The 18,185-nt window shown below is 45.3% G+C and overlaps 3 protein-coding genes across 3 annotated transcripts; 1 reads left to right on the top strand and 2 right to left on the bottom strand.

Annotated features, from left to right (window-relative positions):
- Positions 1 to 1,082: 1,082 nt before the first annotated feature.
- agrp (agouti related neuropeptide) lies at positions 1,083 to 3,938 on the top strand. Its single transcript, XM_071927396.1, has 3 exons — positions 1,083 to 1,206; positions 2,098 to 2,189; positions 3,747 to 3,938. The coding sequence occupies exons 1-3, from the start codon at positions 1,083 to 1,085 to the stop codon at positions 3,936 to 3,938; spliced, it is 408 nt and encodes a 135-aa protein (XP_071783497.1).
- A 944-nt stretch (positions 3,939 to 4,882) lies between these two features.
- LOC139933339 (chymotrypsin A-like) lies at positions 4,883 to 8,491 on the bottom strand. Its single transcript, XM_071927400.2, has 7 exons — positions 8,443 to 8,491; positions 7,658 to 7,761; positions 7,194 to 7,273; positions 6,682 to 6,760; positions 6,269 to 6,449; positions 5,603 to 5,739; positions 4,883 to 5,044 (listed from the first exon to the last, which is right to left on the bottom strand). Exons 1-7 carry the CDS (start codon positions 8,489 to 8,491, stop codon positions 4,883 to 4,885), a joined length of 792 nt encoding a protein of 263 aa, XP_071783501.2.
- Positions 8,492 to 13,982: 5,491 nt separating this feature from the next.
- LOC139933338 (chymotrypsin A-like) lies at positions 13,983 to 18,185 on the bottom strand. The gene is made up of 7 exons (XM_078291743.1): positions 17,888 to 18,185; positions 17,037 to 17,140; positions 16,141 to 16,220; positions 15,638 to 15,716; positions 15,376 to 15,556; positions 14,713 to 14,846; positions 13,983 to 14,144 (listed from the first exon to the last, which is right to left on the bottom strand). Exons 1-7 carry the CDS (start codon positions 17,937 to 17,939, stop codon positions 13,983 to 13,985), a joined length of 792 nt encoding a protein of 263 aa, XP_078147869.1. The 5' UTR covers positions 17,940 to 18,185.

The raw sequence follows: 18,185 nt of genomic DNA, 5'->3' as shown, positions 1-18,185 counted from the left end.
TAGGCTTGATTTTGATTTTTTTTTTTTGATTGATTGATTTGTTGAACTTTTGTCTTTTATTTGATTCATAATGTTTGATTTATAATGTTTGGCGAGTCGAGACAAACTCTCTCAGAAGTGGAATTTCATGGAGTTCAGTCGTGTGTCCTTGCAGCCGGGAGACTTTCACCCTGCAGGACTGAACCGGATTCACCATGAATTCTCACTGAGTGTTCCTGACCGGACCGACCTGCTCGCTGCATGCAGTTCTCCTGCAGCGTTCCTCAGACCAGTTCACTGAGCAGATCCCCGGAGCTGCAGACAGGACGCGGTTCCTCTGCCAAACTGGAAAACTGATCCAGTCGGCTCCATCTGTACAACCTGACTGATACTGATATTTTTATATTGAAGCTGCTGTTAGTTAATATTTTGTGCTGATATTCAATATCTTTCAATTTTCCATTTTCATGCCAAAAAATGCAGTGTTTCCTCCAGAGCATGATGAGAAACTAAAACTCTCCACAGAAACAGACTGATCCTTAACGCAGGCTGCTGTCATGTGTTTGATGGTTTGCTTTGCTGCACATTAGAAACTCACAGACCGCTTTGTCTCAGCTTGTTAATTACTGAACGATCGTAGAGTGAACGACAGGTCGGGTTCGCTCGTTAATCTGCTGAGTTTCTCACCGCAGGTCTGCTGTTGAGGAAAAACCACATCACTGCAGTTCTGGTGTTTTGGTTTTTTTTCTTACTTGAATTGAAAGTTTCCTCTGTGACTGATGTGTTGAGTGAGTTTCACGACCGCTGGGTCTTTGAAACCTGCTCAAAACCTGCTGCCTGATTTCCAAACCCTTCACTTCTGGTTTGGTTCCTGGTTTGTTCCAGGAGAGCGTGTTCTCTGCAGAACGTCCAGCGCTGCACTTCCTCCTGCTGCTCTGATCCAGTCCAGGTTCCAGGTTCAGGTCCCAGGTTCCAGGTTGCAGGTCCAGATTCCAGATTCCAGATTCCAGGTTCAGATTCCAGGTCCAGGTTCAGGATCCAGGTTCCAGGTTCCAGGTTCCAGGTTCCAGGGTCCAGGTCCAGGTCCAGGTCCAGGTCCCATGATGCTCGGCTCCCTGCTGCTCTGCTGGGCCTGCAGCCTCTCCTCCGCTCTGGTCCATGGAAACCTGCAGCTGGAGGACGGCCAGGCCGGCCTGCGGCGCTCCGAGCCGTTCCTGTCTGACATCGGTCAGTACGCCCTGCGCTTGTTTTATTCCATCTAGAGCGGCAGGCGGGTGGAGCTTCTGCAGCAGGACAGATCAGACTGTTCAGGTTCAGACGAGTGAGAAGAGTCCAGAGAGTCTGAACTTTCTGAGGTGAAACTTTATTTTCCCTGTGGGGAAATAAAGTTTCAGGCTGCAGCAGGGAAGCAGGAGAATGTACAGCGGAAATAATAAAATAAAATAGAATAGAAACAGCTATGTGGTTATATGATCATATGATCATACTTCAACACATTAAGTAGAAAGTATGAATGTGAAATATTATGGATTTGCTTACCACGAGTCTCAATTATGTACTAAATATGAAAGTAAATATAAGTAAATATAGAAGTATATATAAGAACATATTTGCTACATGCAGGCATTGTGTTGTCCTAGGTGGCAGACTCCACCCACCTGCTCCTCCATGCAGGTTAAACCAAACACCCAGCAGAGTCTTCAGTCTCTGGATCAGTTTCCTTCTCTCATGTACTGAGGAAAATGTGAAACGAAGTTGATAATTTAGCCCAGTTTCTCTCTGAAAGTCAAGTTTGGTTCTGATGTTCAGAGGTGAAGGAACCAAAACACACACAGTGGAAACACTGGAGCGCTTCAGGAGTTTATCAGTGAAAATCTACTGCACTGAAATACTTTACTGAAGTAAAAGTAAGAGTACTCCTCTGTGAAACAGTAGATTAATAAAGTACTTGTTGTGTAACCCTTCCCTGACTTTCTACAGATAATGTGTTTTTATGATCCTTGCAGATGGTTTGATCTGGTCTGGATGGTTTGAGCTGCTTGAGTCTCATCACACTGATCTGATGAGTGAAACTTTACTCTGAGAGTTTTAAACAAAATGATGTTTCCTGTCCTGCAGACGGCCCGCCGCCCCCCCGGTCCGACCCCGCCCTCCTGCCTGCAGACGACCTGGAGGAACACTTCATGATGGAGGCAGGGTCGTATGATGAGGTACACACACACACACACACACACACACACACCTACACACACACACACACACACACACTGCTTTCCTCTAATATGACGCCTGTGAAGCTCTGTGTTTGTTGTTGTGAATTGATGAATTGTTCACCTTCAAGTTTTGTTGCTGGATGCTGTGAAGAAGCCTCGGCAGTGTGTCATATATCCTGTATAGATCCTGTATAGATCCTGTATAGATCCTGTATAGATCCTGTATAGATCCTGTATATATCCTGTATAGATCCTGTATAGATCCTGTATAGATCCTGTATATATCCTGTATAGATCCTGTATAGATCCTGTATAGATCCTGTATATATCCTGTATATATCCTGTATAGATCCTGTATAAATCCTGTATAGATCCTGTATAGATCCTGTATATATCCTGTATATATCCTGTATAGATCCTGTATAGATCCTGTATATATCCTGTATAGATCCTGTATATATCCTGTATATATCCTGTATAGATCCTGTATATATCCTGTATATATCCTGTATAGATCCTGTATATATCCTGTATAGATCCTGTATATATCCTGTATATATCCTGTATAGATCCTGTATAGATCCTGTATAGATCCTGTGTATATCCTGTATAGATCCTGTGTATATCCTGTATAGATCCTGTATAGATCCTGTATAGATCCTGTGTATATCCTGTATAGATCCTGTATAGATCCTGTATAGATCCTGTGTATATCCTGTATAGATCCTGTATAGATCCTGTATAGATCCTGTGTATATCCTGTATAGATCCTGTATAGATCCTGTATAGATCCTGTGTATATCCTGTATAGATCCTGTATAGATCCTGTGTATATCCTGTATAGATCCTGTATAGATCCTGTATATATCCTGTATAGATCCTGTGTATATCCTGTATAGATCCTGTATAGATCCTGTATAGATCCTGTATAGATCCTGTATATATCCTGTATAGATCCTGTGTATATCCTGTATAGATCCTGTATATATCCTGTATAGATCCTGTATAGATCCTGTGTATATCCTGTATAGATCCTGTATAGATCCTGTATAGATCCTGTATAGATCCTGTGTATATCCTGTGTATATCCTGTATAGATCCTGTATAGATCCTGTATAGATCCTGTGTATATCCTGTATAGATCCTGTATAGATCCTGTATAGATCCTGTATAGATCCTGTGTATATCCTGTATAGATCCTGTATAGATCCTGTGTATATCCTGTATAGATCCTGTATAGATCCTGTATAGATCCTGTATAGATCCTGTGTATATCCTGTATAGATCCTGTATAGATCCTGTATAGATCCTGTATATATCCTGTATAGATCCTGTATAGATCCTGTATAGATCCTGTGTATATCCTGTATAGATCCTGTATAGATCCAGTATAGATCCTGTATAGATCCTGTATAGATCCTGTGTATATCCTGTATAGATCCTGTATAGATCCTGTATAGATCCTGTATAGATCCTGTATAGATCCTGTATAGATCCTGTGTATACAGTACATCGACCTGCCTGTCTGTGTGCTGTGTGCAGGAGGCGTCCCAGGACGTGGCGGAGGCCTTGCAGCTGCAGGGCCGGGCCATGCGCTCTCCTCGCCGCTGCATCCCTCACCAGCAGTCGTGCCTGGGCCACGCCCTGCCCTGCTGCGACCCGTGTGACACCTGCTACTGCCGCTTCTTCAACGCCATCTGCTACTGCCGCCGCGTCGGCCAGGCCTGCGCCCACAGACGCGCCTAGCGGCGCCGCGGCCGCCGTCCACGCGCGGAAATGCGACCGGAAATGCAAAATGAATGTGTAACTACTCGCTCATATCCGGACGCAGAGATACAGATGTTGCTGATGGAGATCGTGTCGTGAAAACATCAGCATCCACAACAGTTTGTTCTGGTGTTCTTTCAGTTACATGTATGATGTGGTGATGTGTCATTAATGTCTTTTGATTAAAATAAAAAATTAAAATGTGACTTTAATGTGCAATAATGTTTGAGCCCATTAAGGGGGAGGTTTTCATTTCAACTCTGAGGCTGGTCTGCCAAAATTTAATGAAATGAGCACAATGTCTTAAAATGTCAATAAGCTCCGTGTACGAAAAGAGAGAAACCTGTTTCCAGCAGAGAGGATGAGCTGGAGGAGAGAGGACAGGAAACAAGTCAGGGTGTGGAGGTCGTGTAAATCTAAAGAAATATATGTAGATATGCAGATATGACAGAGTGAGGGTGAGTGAGAGTTACTGCTCAGTGTGAAACAGGAAGACATCGTTAAACTGAACCTGACCTGAAGGGGAACATTCATCAAAACTTAAAGGAGAAGGACTCCCTATTTTTAAAGGGGAAGGTGTTTGTTCTTGGGACCAAAGCCAAACACAAAGTGTGCTTCAGTAAAACAGTAGAAATACAGTCTCAAACATATCAAGCATGGTCAAATTTAAGGATACTGAATATCACAATATTCACAGTAAAAAAAAAAATTCATAATATATCAGTTATTGGCAGCTATCGGTTTCAGTATTGGACTTCTAGCCCTGGTCTGAACACAAGACCCATGATGCAACACAATCTAAGATGCAGTAAGCCATCGACAGACAGAAGGCTGTCAGTTGTCATCATCAGTGGAAACAAATCATAAATCAGAGACCAGTCAGTCAGTTTTCTAGCTGTTTTATTAAAATGGAGCTGATAGGCTCAGTTGGCAGCGATGGTCTGGTCCATCCAGGCGCGCAGCGCGGTGACGCGGGCGTACACGCCGGGCATTGTGGGAGTGCAGGTTCCGCTGCCCCAGGACACGATCCCGACCAGGGTCCAGGCTCCGGCCTGCCGGCAGACCAGGGGGCCGCCAGAGTCGCCCTGAAACACACAGGAGGCCAAGCTGTAGTCTGTATCTGATATTTGGTTGTGATTGGTCAATGTGGGCGTGGCTTATCAGACAGTGTTTTATCTCACAATTTCCCGCGCTACATGCTACAGACCTAAAGCTTTGCACAAGAATCGTTAATGATATAAATTGGTGTCCCAACAAATATGACAGTAACCGGACACATGGTTTGAATGTCTGATCTGTCGGCTGAATGTTTTCGTCGTGTCCAGCAGGTTCAGCAGGTTCAGCAGGTCCAGCAGGTCCAGCAGGTCCAGCAGGTTCAGCAGGTTCAGCAGGTTCAGCAGGTTCAGCAGGTCCAGCAGGTTCAGCAGGTTCAGCAGGTTCAGCAGGTTCAGCAGGTCCAGCAGGTTCAGCAGGTTCAGCAGGTCCAGCAGGTTCAGCAGGTTCAGCAGGTTCAGCAGGTTCAGCAGGTCCAGCAGGTCCAGCAGGTCCAGCAGGTTCAGCAGGTTCAGCAGGTTCAGCAGGTCCAGCAGGTTCAGCAGGTTCAGCAGGTTCAGCAGGTTCAGCAGGTCCAGCAGGTTCCTCACCGTGCAGGACGACGCTCCGGACCCGCCCGCGCAGATCATCTGGTCGGTTATCTTGTTGCCCCAGAAGAGCCGACGGCACTGCTCATTGGTCAGCAGGGGGAGGACCGCCTGCCGCAGACGGGCCGCCGAGGCAGGAGCTGCAACTACAGGATTTAAATCAGACGGCCGATTACTCTGGAAAACATGTTGCACAGCGTCACGTAGCGTGAGGAAGTGACCTGGATAACAGCTGACAGAAATCTGTTCTGAAATGCAAAAATTCGAGGGTGTTTAAGGTCAAAATCTCCCCAGGGGAATCGATTAAGCCTTACATCAATAATAACAAACCACACTGTTATTCCCTCACAAAAAAAAAAAAAAAATTAACACCAAATCAGCCAATTTCTGGAAGACCTTCACTGTAGCTGGTCAGCATCGCTCTGATTGAGTCCTAAAACTCCTACCTGTCTGGTGAAACAGTTAAAGCAGCTGGTGAATCTGAATGTGTTTAGATGCAGCTGGTCTTCAGAGTGTTTCAGAGTGTGTGTTGTGGCGGTCAGGCTCACAGTGTGAATGTGTGTGTAGATGCAGCTGGTCTTCAGAGTGTGTGTTGTGGCGGTCAGGCTCACAGTGTGAATGTGTGTTTAGACGCAGCTGGTCTTCAGAGTGTGTGTTAGCCTCCCTCACCGTTGTGGCGGGTCAGGCCCCAGCCGGAGGTCACGCACTTCATGCCGCCGGGGAAGTTGTCTCCGGTCTCGGCCACACACACCGGGGAAACACGCACGCCCGTCTTGGCGGGGCTGGCCAGCTTGATCAGCAGGATGTCGTTGTTGATGGTGTAGCCGTTGTAGCGGGGGTGCTTGAACACCTTCAGGGAAACGAAAAGCTCAGTTCTGCAAAAACAGTCAATCCTGATTCCAACACACGATGAGTTTGTAGTAGTAGTACAAAATACACAAAATACACAAACGACACTCCTACGTCTACAGTGTCTGTCAACTAGACAGCTCAGCTAGAAACCGGAGTATCGTCAGCATAGTGAAACACTACACAGTAATGATTAAAAAGATAACAGCTGTGGATCGAGCTTGTCCTCCCACCTTGCCGATCTTCAGGACCTGGACGTCCTCGCCGGTGGAGGAGCGGCTGTGTTCTCCCAGGATCACGCGGTGGGACGTCCTGCACAGGTTTGACATGAGGGGGAAACGTTAAGACATCCTCTCTGTTTAATACTTTAATACTCCTGTCTCCTTCCACTCAGAAGGTGAAGGAGAATTTATTTATTTATAACTCTCAATTTATCTGATAGCTTGTTTGTTTGAGCTCATTATGCTTTAATAGAATGGCTAATTTGTTTCCTGGGAGTCCAATATGGTTTCTGAATTTTGCTGAATCGGTCCTAATAAGCTGTGGCCAGTAATAGAGACATATTGTTATCATCTGCTTTTTTGTTCCTTTTTTGCAGCACTTTGTAACTTTTAAAAGAAAAAAATATAGTTATTCTAAATGTTATGACCCTTTTCTCTCAGTTCTCTATCTGACATGGTCAGGTAGCTGGTAATGTCGGTTATGACCGCAGCGTCAGCAGGTTTCAGTGTTTTGTCTGCTTCACCTGACGCTGCAGTGAGCAGCCGTCACCGCCCAGCTGCCGCTGAGCAGAGAGCCGCCGCACAGGTGGAGCCCCGTGTGATCCTGAAATAAAGACAGATCAACCTGAGACTGCATGTCGAACACAGCAGGTTTCCATCCACATGTCTCATGTTGAAAAGTATCACAAATGCACGTTGCACTAGGAGAAAGATTTGTAACACCTAAGCAGACTAGAGGAGTGAGACAGTGTGGTGAAACTGAGGCATCGCTGTGAGTCAGGTGACATGAACCACGAAGAGCCGGTCAGTCAAACAAACACTGCAGCGGCTGATTGGCTCACTGGCTTTTTTTGTCATTTAGTTTGTAAATTGTAACTGTAGCTTGAAATAAACTAATTTTAAATGAATGCTTCATGTGAAATGATCGATGTCTTTGTTCAGCAGCGGTGTGATAAGCAGGAAAACGCACAGTCAGCGCTGTGTTTACCTGCAGGGAGACCTGCCAGGGCCAGGAGTGAGGCTCCGCCTCCTCACCGCTCACCGTGCAGGAGGAACCAGTGATGACTGGAGGGATGGCTGGGGAGCCGCAGCCTGACGCACACACACACACACACACACACACACACACACACAGCTTATTACACAGCTAGCAGCAGTCAGACTGCTGGACTGGCTGATGAGACATGTGCTGAGCAGCTTGTTGTCAAAAATTAATTCCAGCACTATTAAATGCAAAAAACAGATTGAGCTCTAATGACCCTGAGAGGAAAGTCGACTTGTGAAAGACAAACATCCAGCGGCCCACTATAGCAGTGGTTCTCAACCTGGGGGTCGGGACCCCGCAGGTTGTCGGGGGGGTGCTACTGTAAGGCACTTTGGATGAAAGCCTCCACCTGATGTCAGACGTCATGTTGTAATAAAGTCAATATAACTCAATGTGTGACATTAACCAGAGCCGGGGGTTCGATTACATCAAAACTTTCATTAAGTCAACAAAGATTCTTAGAAATCCAAACTAATATCAGTGGAAAAAGAAATCCCTTCCTTCCCCTTGGCGTGCGTTCTGTCAGAGTCCGCTCGGTGTTCAGGCTCAGACCTCGTCCTGGACTCAGCAGTTTAACAGTTCGGGATCTGGTGTTCAGGCTCAGACCTCGTCCTGGACTCAGCAGTTTAACAGTTTGGGATCTGGTGTTCAGGCTGCAGACCTCGTCCTGGACTCAGCAGTTTAACAGTTTGGGATCTGGTGTTCAGGCTCAGCGGTGTAAAACTCACCGTCGGCGCCGGCGAAGGCGAGGCAGCAGAGGATCCGCAGGAAGCTCATGGTGTCAGCTGGGCGGGTCGACGGGCGAGCTGCTTTTATACAGCAGCAGGGGGCCGAGCCGGACCGGACCGGATCAGACCAGCTCGGACCGGGTCGGACCGCACCGGGTCACACCGGGTCGGAAAGGGTCCGACCAGGTCAGATCAAGTCAGACTGAGCCGGACCGGGACAGACCGGAGACCGAGTCACACTGGGTCAGACCGGACCGGGTCAGACCGGGTCCGGCCGAGTCAGACCGGACCGGGTCAGACCGGGTCCGGCCGAGTCAGACCGGACCGGGTCAGACCGGGTCCGGCCGAGTCAGATCGGGTCAGACCGGTTTATCTGCTGCCGCTGGGAGTTTGAACAGCTTGTCTGTCAGGGAAGTTTTCCATGTGAAAAAAATAGAAAAACAAAATCCACCGGACCTAAAATGAAGAGCTGAAGTTCTCATTAGTGCCGGGGAATTCCTCACTGATGAGAACTGATGGAGCCTCTTAGTGAAGCGTCTTCAGCTCTTCATTTTAAGTCCAGTGGATTTTGTTTCTATGTTTTTTTTGGACATCTTACTACCTGGACGACCGGAGTGAATCAACACAGACGCAGCAGAGGAAACATCCGGACATCAGACAGATATCAGTCATGTGAATCTTTATGTGAACGGTCAGTTTTAAGAGTTTGATATTTTTACATATCAGCTCAGAAGGAGAGGTGCTGTGAAGACTGTGAGCAAGGCACGGACTGGCTGGCTGGGGGTTCAATTCCCTCTGGGGCCTTGGGATCCCAAACATCTGCTGATGAACTAGGCAGTTTTACAAAGTAATATGTTTTCAACTATCATCATTTAATATCTCAATATGAGAAAACAATAGTTTTGCTTCTTTATATATATATGTTTTTAGTTTTTTATCTTTATCATGCTGCGTCTTACCTGCTGTCAACAACATGTATTATTATATTACTGTATTGTTACTGTACATTCTGTTTGTAATAATTTTGGTAACTTTTGCCTTAATAAAGCTCAGGCTGTATTTCCAGTTGAGAGCCAGTAAATAAATAAATAAATAATTAGATCTAAGGCATGCGATTGTGATTTTCTCTGATAAATTCAGCTAATAGTAGAAAACAGTAAAACAAGAACTAACATCTAACATCATGTGACAAGATGAGATTCTTATAAAGATTATAAAGCTGTAGAATCAACATTCGTATTATTTCCAAACATGAAGAAAAGCAGACATTTTATTTTAAGCAACAGTGCGTGACACAGTTGCAGTTGTGAATGTATTTTCCATTTCCCAACAGCTTTTTGAATGATAATGAGTTCCAGTCTGCTGATAAGTGTTCCTGCCTCAAGGTCTTGTGGGTGCAGCAGGTGTTTCCTTCCCAGCAGGTACTGAGGCCAGCAGCATGAAGCACAGCTTCTGAATATGGATGCAATAGAAAATCAGACAAATTGCATAATGGGTTTGGACTTCAAGGTTTCGCAGCACTCAGAGAAAAAGATGAATATGTAAATGTTGTTGTCAGATGTGCATTATGTATGACGTGTGTATAGATGGCTGGAAAAATGAGAATAACCTGCACACTGATATAAAACAGTAAGGAGAACGTCCAAACCAGAGGAAAAATATAACAGAGTGTGTTCGAGTGACAATTTGTTTTTTGTCACTTGTTGTAAATAAATATGTTTCCTCAGGTTTGGACATTCTCCTTACTGTTTTATATCTGTCTGCGGGTTACTGTCATGATCCAGATCAGCTGTAGTTTTTACTTCCACTACTTTCACTAATATTTTTGCCGGGCCCCTGGGACCGGCCCCTGGGGCCACACTCTTCCAGGCCGGGCCCCTGGGACCGGCCCCTGGGACCACACTCTTCCAGGCCGGGCCCCTGGGACCGGCCCCTGGGACCGGCCCCTGGGACCACACTCTTCCAGGCCAGGCCCCTGGGACCACACTCTTCCAGGCCGGGCCCCTGGGACCGGCCCCTGGGACCACACTCTTCCAGGCCGGGCCCCTGGGACCGGCCCCTGGGACTGGCCCCTGGGACCACACTCTTCCAGGCCGGGCCCCTGGGACTGGGAAAAAAAAGTTGCCAGGGTAGTCTGAAAAGTTGCTAAATCTAGCAACAAAATTGCTAAGTTGGAACACTGATCCGACCTCCAGGCCTGACTGGCCCTCCTGCTGCTTCAGTGTCACACTACTTCCTGTTTATAGTGTGTCTCCTTCACTGAACCGTTTCCGGCTGGGAACATGTAAAATTAACACTTTACGCTCCACCAACATGTAATTTGCTGTTCACATGTCGTGTTCATTTCACATTTGTCTGTGAGATCAGTCTGTCCAGCGCTCAGCGCTAAAAAGAGGTGAGGTACCAGTTTCTTTTACGGCGCTTTCATGACATTATTGTGCTTTGTTTATATGAGAGCTAGAGGTCGTCACCAAGTGAAGCTTTCATGTCTTTACCAGTAGGAGACTCTGAACTCCACATCTAGGCTGGTCTCCATGTTGAGAGAACTTCACCGTGGATAAACAGCTTTTCAATACACGTTACCTATAGTCCAGAAAACGTATTATACCAGGGTGCGAAAGCCAAGAGGATGCGAGACATCAAGGGCCCGGCTTGCACAAGGTCAACCTAGTCTTGTTAAAAGTGTGGAAACACTTCCTGCTCTTCCTCATATTAATGCCGTTACACTGCTTTGATTGGTTGGTGTCTGTTTGTGAAAACTGCACAAAGACTGAAGACTTCTGCAGACGTCTTCCATCTTTTACTGCAAAAATCCCACATTACTGCATGATGTCACTGTCTGTATGAAGTAATGCTGCACTTTGACCCCATCCTGCTGATTTTATTTTGGCTTTGTTTACATGAAAGTCAGTCCATTTGAAATTAATGTTGAGTCTGACTCAGCAGGGTTAGAGCGACTCATTAAGGTTAGAGCGACTCGTTAGAGTTATAGTGACTCGTTAGGGTTGGAGTGACTCGTTAGGGTTATAGTGACTCGTTAGGGTTGGAGCGACTCGTTAGAGTTATAGTGACTCGTTAGAGTTATAGTGACTCGTTAGGGTTAGAGCGACTCGTTAGAGTTATAGTGACTCGTTAGAGTTAGAGCGACTCGTTAGAGTTATAGTGACTCGTTAGAGTTATAGTGACTCGTTAGGGTTATAGTGACTCGTTAGGGTTATAGTGACTCGTTAGGGTTATAGTGACTCGTTAGGCGGCATCGCCTGCAGCTGATCAGAGTTTCTAAAGCCTTCAGTGTGGTCGATCTGTTGTGTTTGAGGGTGAGACAGCACCACTCTGTCTTTATCTATGGGAAACCGGTCTGGTTCTTTGTGTCTTCCTGTTCTTGGTTTCTGGGTTTATCTTAGGTTTGGTCTAACTTTTAAGTCCGTCTTAGTGGAAACTCTGAGGTGGAGCCTTTTACAATCCCTGCTGCTTTGCAACTTTCGTACACTTGAGTTCCCCTTCTCCCCTGAATTGCCTGTGAGCCATTAGGTTAATAACCAATTGTTTGTCAGTGGTTGTGTTAGTTTGCAGAACACAAAACACAATTAAAAAGGACACCACTAAAAGCAATTAAAATGCCCCCAAACAGTCTACTACTTACATTTAATTAATTGAATGAGGAAACCAGCGATGAAAAGAGTACCACTATATCCTGCTCACGGAGACATACTGTAACCCCAGAACTCGTGTATCCGGACTTCACGGCAGTTTAAGAAGTCTTGTGTATCTCCAAAGCTGCGGCTCCGCTCCGGCTCCGTCAGCAGATCCGTCAACGTGCCGCAGGTCGCATTGACGTCCAGGCGTCCGCTTTTATCCAAACCATAAGGCTTATATGCATAGTTCTGGTCTCCTTTGATAGGGAAGAAGCTAAGGAATATGAATTCATTGTAAGTAAAGCTATATCTATTACCATTCCAGAGTAAATGGAGATGCAATAAAGGAAAAATAAGATTTTCATCCTCGCCTAGTATATCATCTAAATTTCAAAGGCAGTATCACCATTATAACCAAGATCCCATGGATAATGATGCAACTGGATGTGTTCTCCTACTCCTTCACTACAACTGTAACTGTAAATTTGATGAAAATACAATAAATACAACATTTATGATACAATTTATAAAGATATACTCTATGCTTTGACCATTTGGGTACCCAAAGTGTCCATCTGTGTCTTCTGTGTTTTCTGACTGTTTACTGGGAATTTTACTTCAAAATATTATTTATTTGAAATAGTTATTTTCAAATAACATAAATCTCCCCAAAACATACAAATGGTAATAAACACAATGAATATTGATCAAGTCTGTGCATCCTGTACCCTCTTGCTTTATAACATTGAATCAGGGCCACAGAGCTCCGTCTTGTGGCCATGTGACACATCCCTAGATTCCTCTCAGTCAGTGGAGTCGAATGGTATACAACCTAGTTTAATACATCCATGTATACAACTCACTGGTGTCAGTACTTCGATAGAGCCACCAGTAGGCCAAAAAAGACCATGAGTTCCCACCATAGGCCTTGTCTGACCCGGATGATCGCTGACGGCCCGGCGGTGAGAAAAACACGGTAGAAACGTGAGTAAAATCTGCCGTTTTTGGCGAAAGTAACATAAGCCTTGGTGAAATATTTTGGCAAGAAAATAGATTTTTGTCAGTGTGACTAAAACGTGAAGTTTGACTGCTAAGTTTCCCTGGAAATGGAGGTTGTGTTGCTCGGGTGGTGATGTGTTTAGTGTCTTTGGAAAGCTGGGAATTTCTAGTTTCCTTCGATACCAAGCACGTTGTTGTACTGGCTCTTACGAAGTTTATATTTGACCGACATTATTATTAAAATATTTCCTAATCAGACATAGTTTGGACAAAATACAATTGGTTTACGGATTCTGAAAGCTCAAGACTCCATGTTAACCCTGACCTTCGGGTAGGGATGCTAACTTTTCTTCTCCGCTAAAGCGAGGCTAAACTACGTTAGTTCATAGCAATTAAGAGGGTAAAGTAAGTTAAAGGTACCCGTTTGATGATGTTTACTCTAGGTTTGCTAACATGCTAATGTTGAGTAGAAGAGCTAGAGAGAGAAGTACAGTCTGTGATGAAGCTACGTTAGCCTCGTCGCTAACGTTAGCTTCCAGTTGAGTTCTGACAGTTTGCTAACAGACTCATCTGCTCAGTTCTCACAGTGACAGACTTTACACCTTAATGTCCAGACTTGTGTTGAACTTGTCACCATGGCAACTAACACTTAAAATTCTATAATCGCCATTTTATGCTGAACTAGCTAAATTACCATGAGAAACAGTGGAAGGACCGTTCTGTCCATTCAGGTTCTGTGGTCTGCCACCACTCTCCCCTGCTGCAGCTTCATAGACACTTCATATAAACTTCATGTACACTCCTCTGCTGCACACAGGAAATTAACTCAACAAAACAGACCACAACCAGCTTGTAGCTAGACTTTCATTTTATTGATTGATAACTGAAAACAGTATGAAGGTGGATTTAGTTGGCAGCGATGGTCTGGTCCATCCAGGCGCGCAGCTCGGTGACGCGGGCGTACACGCCGGGCATTGTGGGAGTGCAGGTTCCGCTGCCCCAGGACACGATACCGACCAGGGTCCAGGCTCCGGCCTTCTGGCAGACCAGGGGGCCGCCAGAGTCGCCCTGAAACACAGCAGGAGGAAAACCAGTCGCACCAAAACATCAAGCAGTGATGCTGATAAAGCTGCAGGAGAACTGAGCTGCTGCACCTCTGGCTCTAATGCATGTGATGCTGCTGTGAGGAAACATATGCAGCAGGTCTGAAACTTTTATCTTTGCATGTGTATTTTCACCTGGTTTTTGTCTAATTTGTGTTTTTTTTCCTTGGGGTGAGATGCTTTCACTGTTCAAGCCCATCAAGGTTCCTCTGTGTCACCTGCACAGTTTGTATTTCTTTTCCTCTCTTTTTCAACTACTTTATTTGTGCAAATAACTAAACTGAACTAAACCTAAAACAAATAAAAAGCTCAGTAAACGAATCATGACTCTGGATGTATGTATGACAGTGTTGCACTTTGCATTGTCTCTCCACTGTACATATGTACTCTGCTCTGTTGAACTGAAGTTGATGTTGTAAACGTCAGAACATTTTCTTTTTCTATCTGTACTGAAGCATATTCTCCCGGTCTGACTGTGCGGCGTTGAAAGGGACTTGACATCAAAATGGCCGCCGTCCGCCACTGTCACCCACCATGCAGGAGGAGGCTCCGGAGGCTCCGGCGCAGATCATCAGGTCGCTGATCTTGTTGCCCCAGAAGCGACGGCACTGCTCATTGGTCAGCAGGGGGAGGGCAGCCTGCTGCAGCAGGGCGGGGGTGTCAGGAGCTGCAACATACAAGATTTAAATCAGACGACTGAACCAAGCTAATCATTATCCTGTGTGAATGTGTTGCATGAAGCACAGAGGTTGGGAGGGAATTCATGAATTACATGAAGTCTCTACATGATACCAGTCCCATGTGAACAGGACAAGACTGATCCGGTTTGTTTAGGACTTTAGAAAAACCCAGATGAAGCCCAGAGTTTTCAGTCCGGCGGTGTCCGACCTGATCCACGGAGGGACGAGAGTCTGCAGGTTTTCCTTCCAGCCTTCCGAGTTCCTCCTCTCTGCTTGAAGCTGCTGATCAGTGAAATCAGCTGCTGTAGTTTGGTTGGAAGGAAAACCTGCAGACTCTCAGCCTCCATGGTTTAACTCCACTGTTTCAGAGTGTGTGTTGTGGCGGTCAGGCTCACAGTGTGAATGTGTGTGTAGATGCAGCTGGTCTTCAGAGTGTGTGTTGTGGCGGTCAGGCTCACAGTGTGAATGTGTGTTTAGACGCAGCTGGTCTTCAGAGTGTGTGTTAGCCTCCCTCACCGTTGTGGCGGGTCAGGCCCCAGCCGGAGGTCACGCACTTCATGCCGCCGGGGAAGTTGTCTCCGGTCTCGGCCACACACACCGGGGAAACACGCACGCCCGTCTTGGCGGGGCTGGCCAGCTTGATCAGCAGGATGTCGTTGTTGATGGTGTAGCCGTTGTAGCGGGGGTGCTTGAACACCTTCGGGGGGAAGCGGGAGGGTCAGCTGGTGGAACAGATATAAATATATTCTATATTCTATCCGGGACAGACAGAGTTTACCTTGCCAACCTTCATGACCTGGATGTCCTCAGCGCTGGAGGAGCGGTCGTGTTCACCCAGGATCACACGGTGGGACGTCCTGCACCAGACAGCAGACAGCAGTTCAGTTCAATCTGATTCACTTCAATTCAGTGATATTCTACTCTACTCTGTCCTATTCTGTTCAGTTCAATCGTATTCAGTTTGATTAATTTCATATCAGCTCAGTCAGTTCAGCTCAATACAGTTCAGTGTTTTCCCCTCCACAGCTATTTGTCAAAGCAACAAATAAAAGAAAATATTCTGACTTCATCCTTTCCCTTTCCATTTATTCTCATGACTCCTTTAAATTCATCTTTTATTTAAAATGTAGATGATTTGACATTAAACCGTAACTGTAGACAAATAAACTGGCTCATTGGAATACGTTTACAATACGTTTTGATTTTGACATTTCCGATCGATATTTAAATTAGCTGTTGCCCCAGAGCAGCAGGCTTCTTCTGCTCGTTGCCTCGACTTACTTGACGTTGCAGTGAGCAGCCGTCACAACCCAGTTCTCACTGACCAGAGAGCCGCCGCAGAAGTGGAAACCGGTGTAATCCTGGGATCAAAACACAGAACGGTGAATGAGACAGAAAGAAATCCAGATAGAACTACGAGCAGTGAAGGTTTACTGTGGTCTGCAGCAGCGCTCACTCTTTAAACCTCCTGGACTGATTCAAGCTCAAGGAGGTTTGGTTCAGTTTCTCCTCAGGAATCAATAAAGTTCATCTGATTTTATTCCTTCTGTAAATTTCTGACTGTTTTTTTCCCAACAAAGGAAGAAGGCATTAACTTAACCAAGTCAACAAAGTCAACGAAGCAGCTTGTTACAGGCCAGTTATGTTTGTCAGTGTGTCTGAACAGTTAGTGGGTCAGTTTGTTTTTATACTGCTGAAGGTTTGCTTTATTAAGAACAGAACAAAAATCTGTCCAACTCAGTTTCAGAGTTTCATTCCAAATTGAGATTTCCATAATCTGAAAATGATAAATAATGTCTGGCATAGAAATATAACTCATTATGAGATGCTGCTGAGGTTATAAACCAACCTGAGGCCTTAGACTACACAATACTAACATTTTGGAGACTAAAACCATTCTTATTTATGAAATACAGAGTAATGAATTACAGCAAGCAATTCTTTTTTTTCTAAATTTGTATTAGTTATATTTTGCATTCCTGAAGGCAAAGTAATATTTTTCATGCAACAGTTTGGCTGCATGTCAGCTGCTGTGTGTTGTCTTTATAGTTGAAATTAAATGAACTGCTGCCACCTTGTGACAGAAGTATGTAATCCAATAATTTTAAATCAGCATTTGATGTGAACTGATGTGTGTGTTTAATCAGCAGGAAGTGTGTGTGCTGCGGTGTGTTTACCTGCAGGGAGACCTGCCAGGGCCAGGAGTGAGGCACCGCCTCCTCACCGTTCACGATGCGGGAGTAACCAGTGATGACCGGAGGGATGGCTGGGGAGCCGCAGCCTGACACACACACACACACACACACACACACACACACACACACACACACACGCACACACACACACACACACACACACACACACACACACACACACACACACACACACACACTGCTTATTACACAGCTAGCAGCAGTCAGTCCTGCTGGACTGATACATGCAGAAAACATTACTACAATCTGAAGGCAGACAGTTAGACCGGCTGACAAAACACAGCAGCAGTCAGAATATAAAGGATCATACAGCAACTTAAATAACTGTTACTATATAATATATAATATATAATATATGGATAGATCTACAACTTCATCATTGATTCTTTATTTTTCAATTCACTTGTAAGTTTGCTTCGTGGACATTTTGCATCTAACTCAAACTTATTTACATTTTCACACAAATGAAATGTTTCATAATATCATGATCATACTTAAGGAAAAATAATCCACAACTCTGATAATCTGTTCTCTGTCGTGTAAACCTGTGAATATTTCTGTGAAATGTCAATATGAAATTAGTCAGTGTATTGCTTCATCATATGTTTTTGGATTACATTTACATTTATATCTTTACTAACAATTCCTCCCTGTAGGATTAATAAAGTTTCCATTTATCATCCCAGAAGGACTGACTGATCTGTCCAGTGCCACTCTGCTTGACAATTAATTTTTTTTAAAGTTTACACCACACACAAATAACTGAAACATCCTGATCTGAATGTAAAACCCTTCCTGATGTGTGAGCAGCTCACCGTAGGCGGCGCCGGCGAAGGCGAGGCAGGACAGGATCCAGAGGAAGGCCATGTTTTCAGCTTGGTCCTCTGCAGCCTCCGCTCCTCTTTTATACCCGAGACGTTCACCAATTATTAACCCGCGTCAGCGTAATCCCGGCCGGGAACACGCGTGTTGTCCTTCCTCTCTGCCCGGACTCAGCTGCTGATAATCCACATTTTCCCAGACGTGTTCAGAGCGAGGAGGAGGCTCGGGGTTTAGTTCTTTATCTCTGTTTCTACAGACTCAGCCGAACTGGAGAGACTTCAACACAATTTA

This window comes from Centroberyx gerrardi, chromosome 1 (genome assembly GCF_048128805.1).
Source record: "Centroberyx gerrardi isolate f3 chromosome 1, fCenGer3.hap1.cur.20231027, whole genome shotgun sequence".
NCBI classification, from domain to species: domain Eukaryota; kingdom Metazoa; phylum Chordata; class Actinopteri; order Beryciformes; family Berycidae; genus Centroberyx; species Centroberyx gerrardi.
The sequence above is the reverse complement of the archived record's forward strand: the minus strand, read 5'-3'. Positions and strand labels throughout refer to the sequence as shown.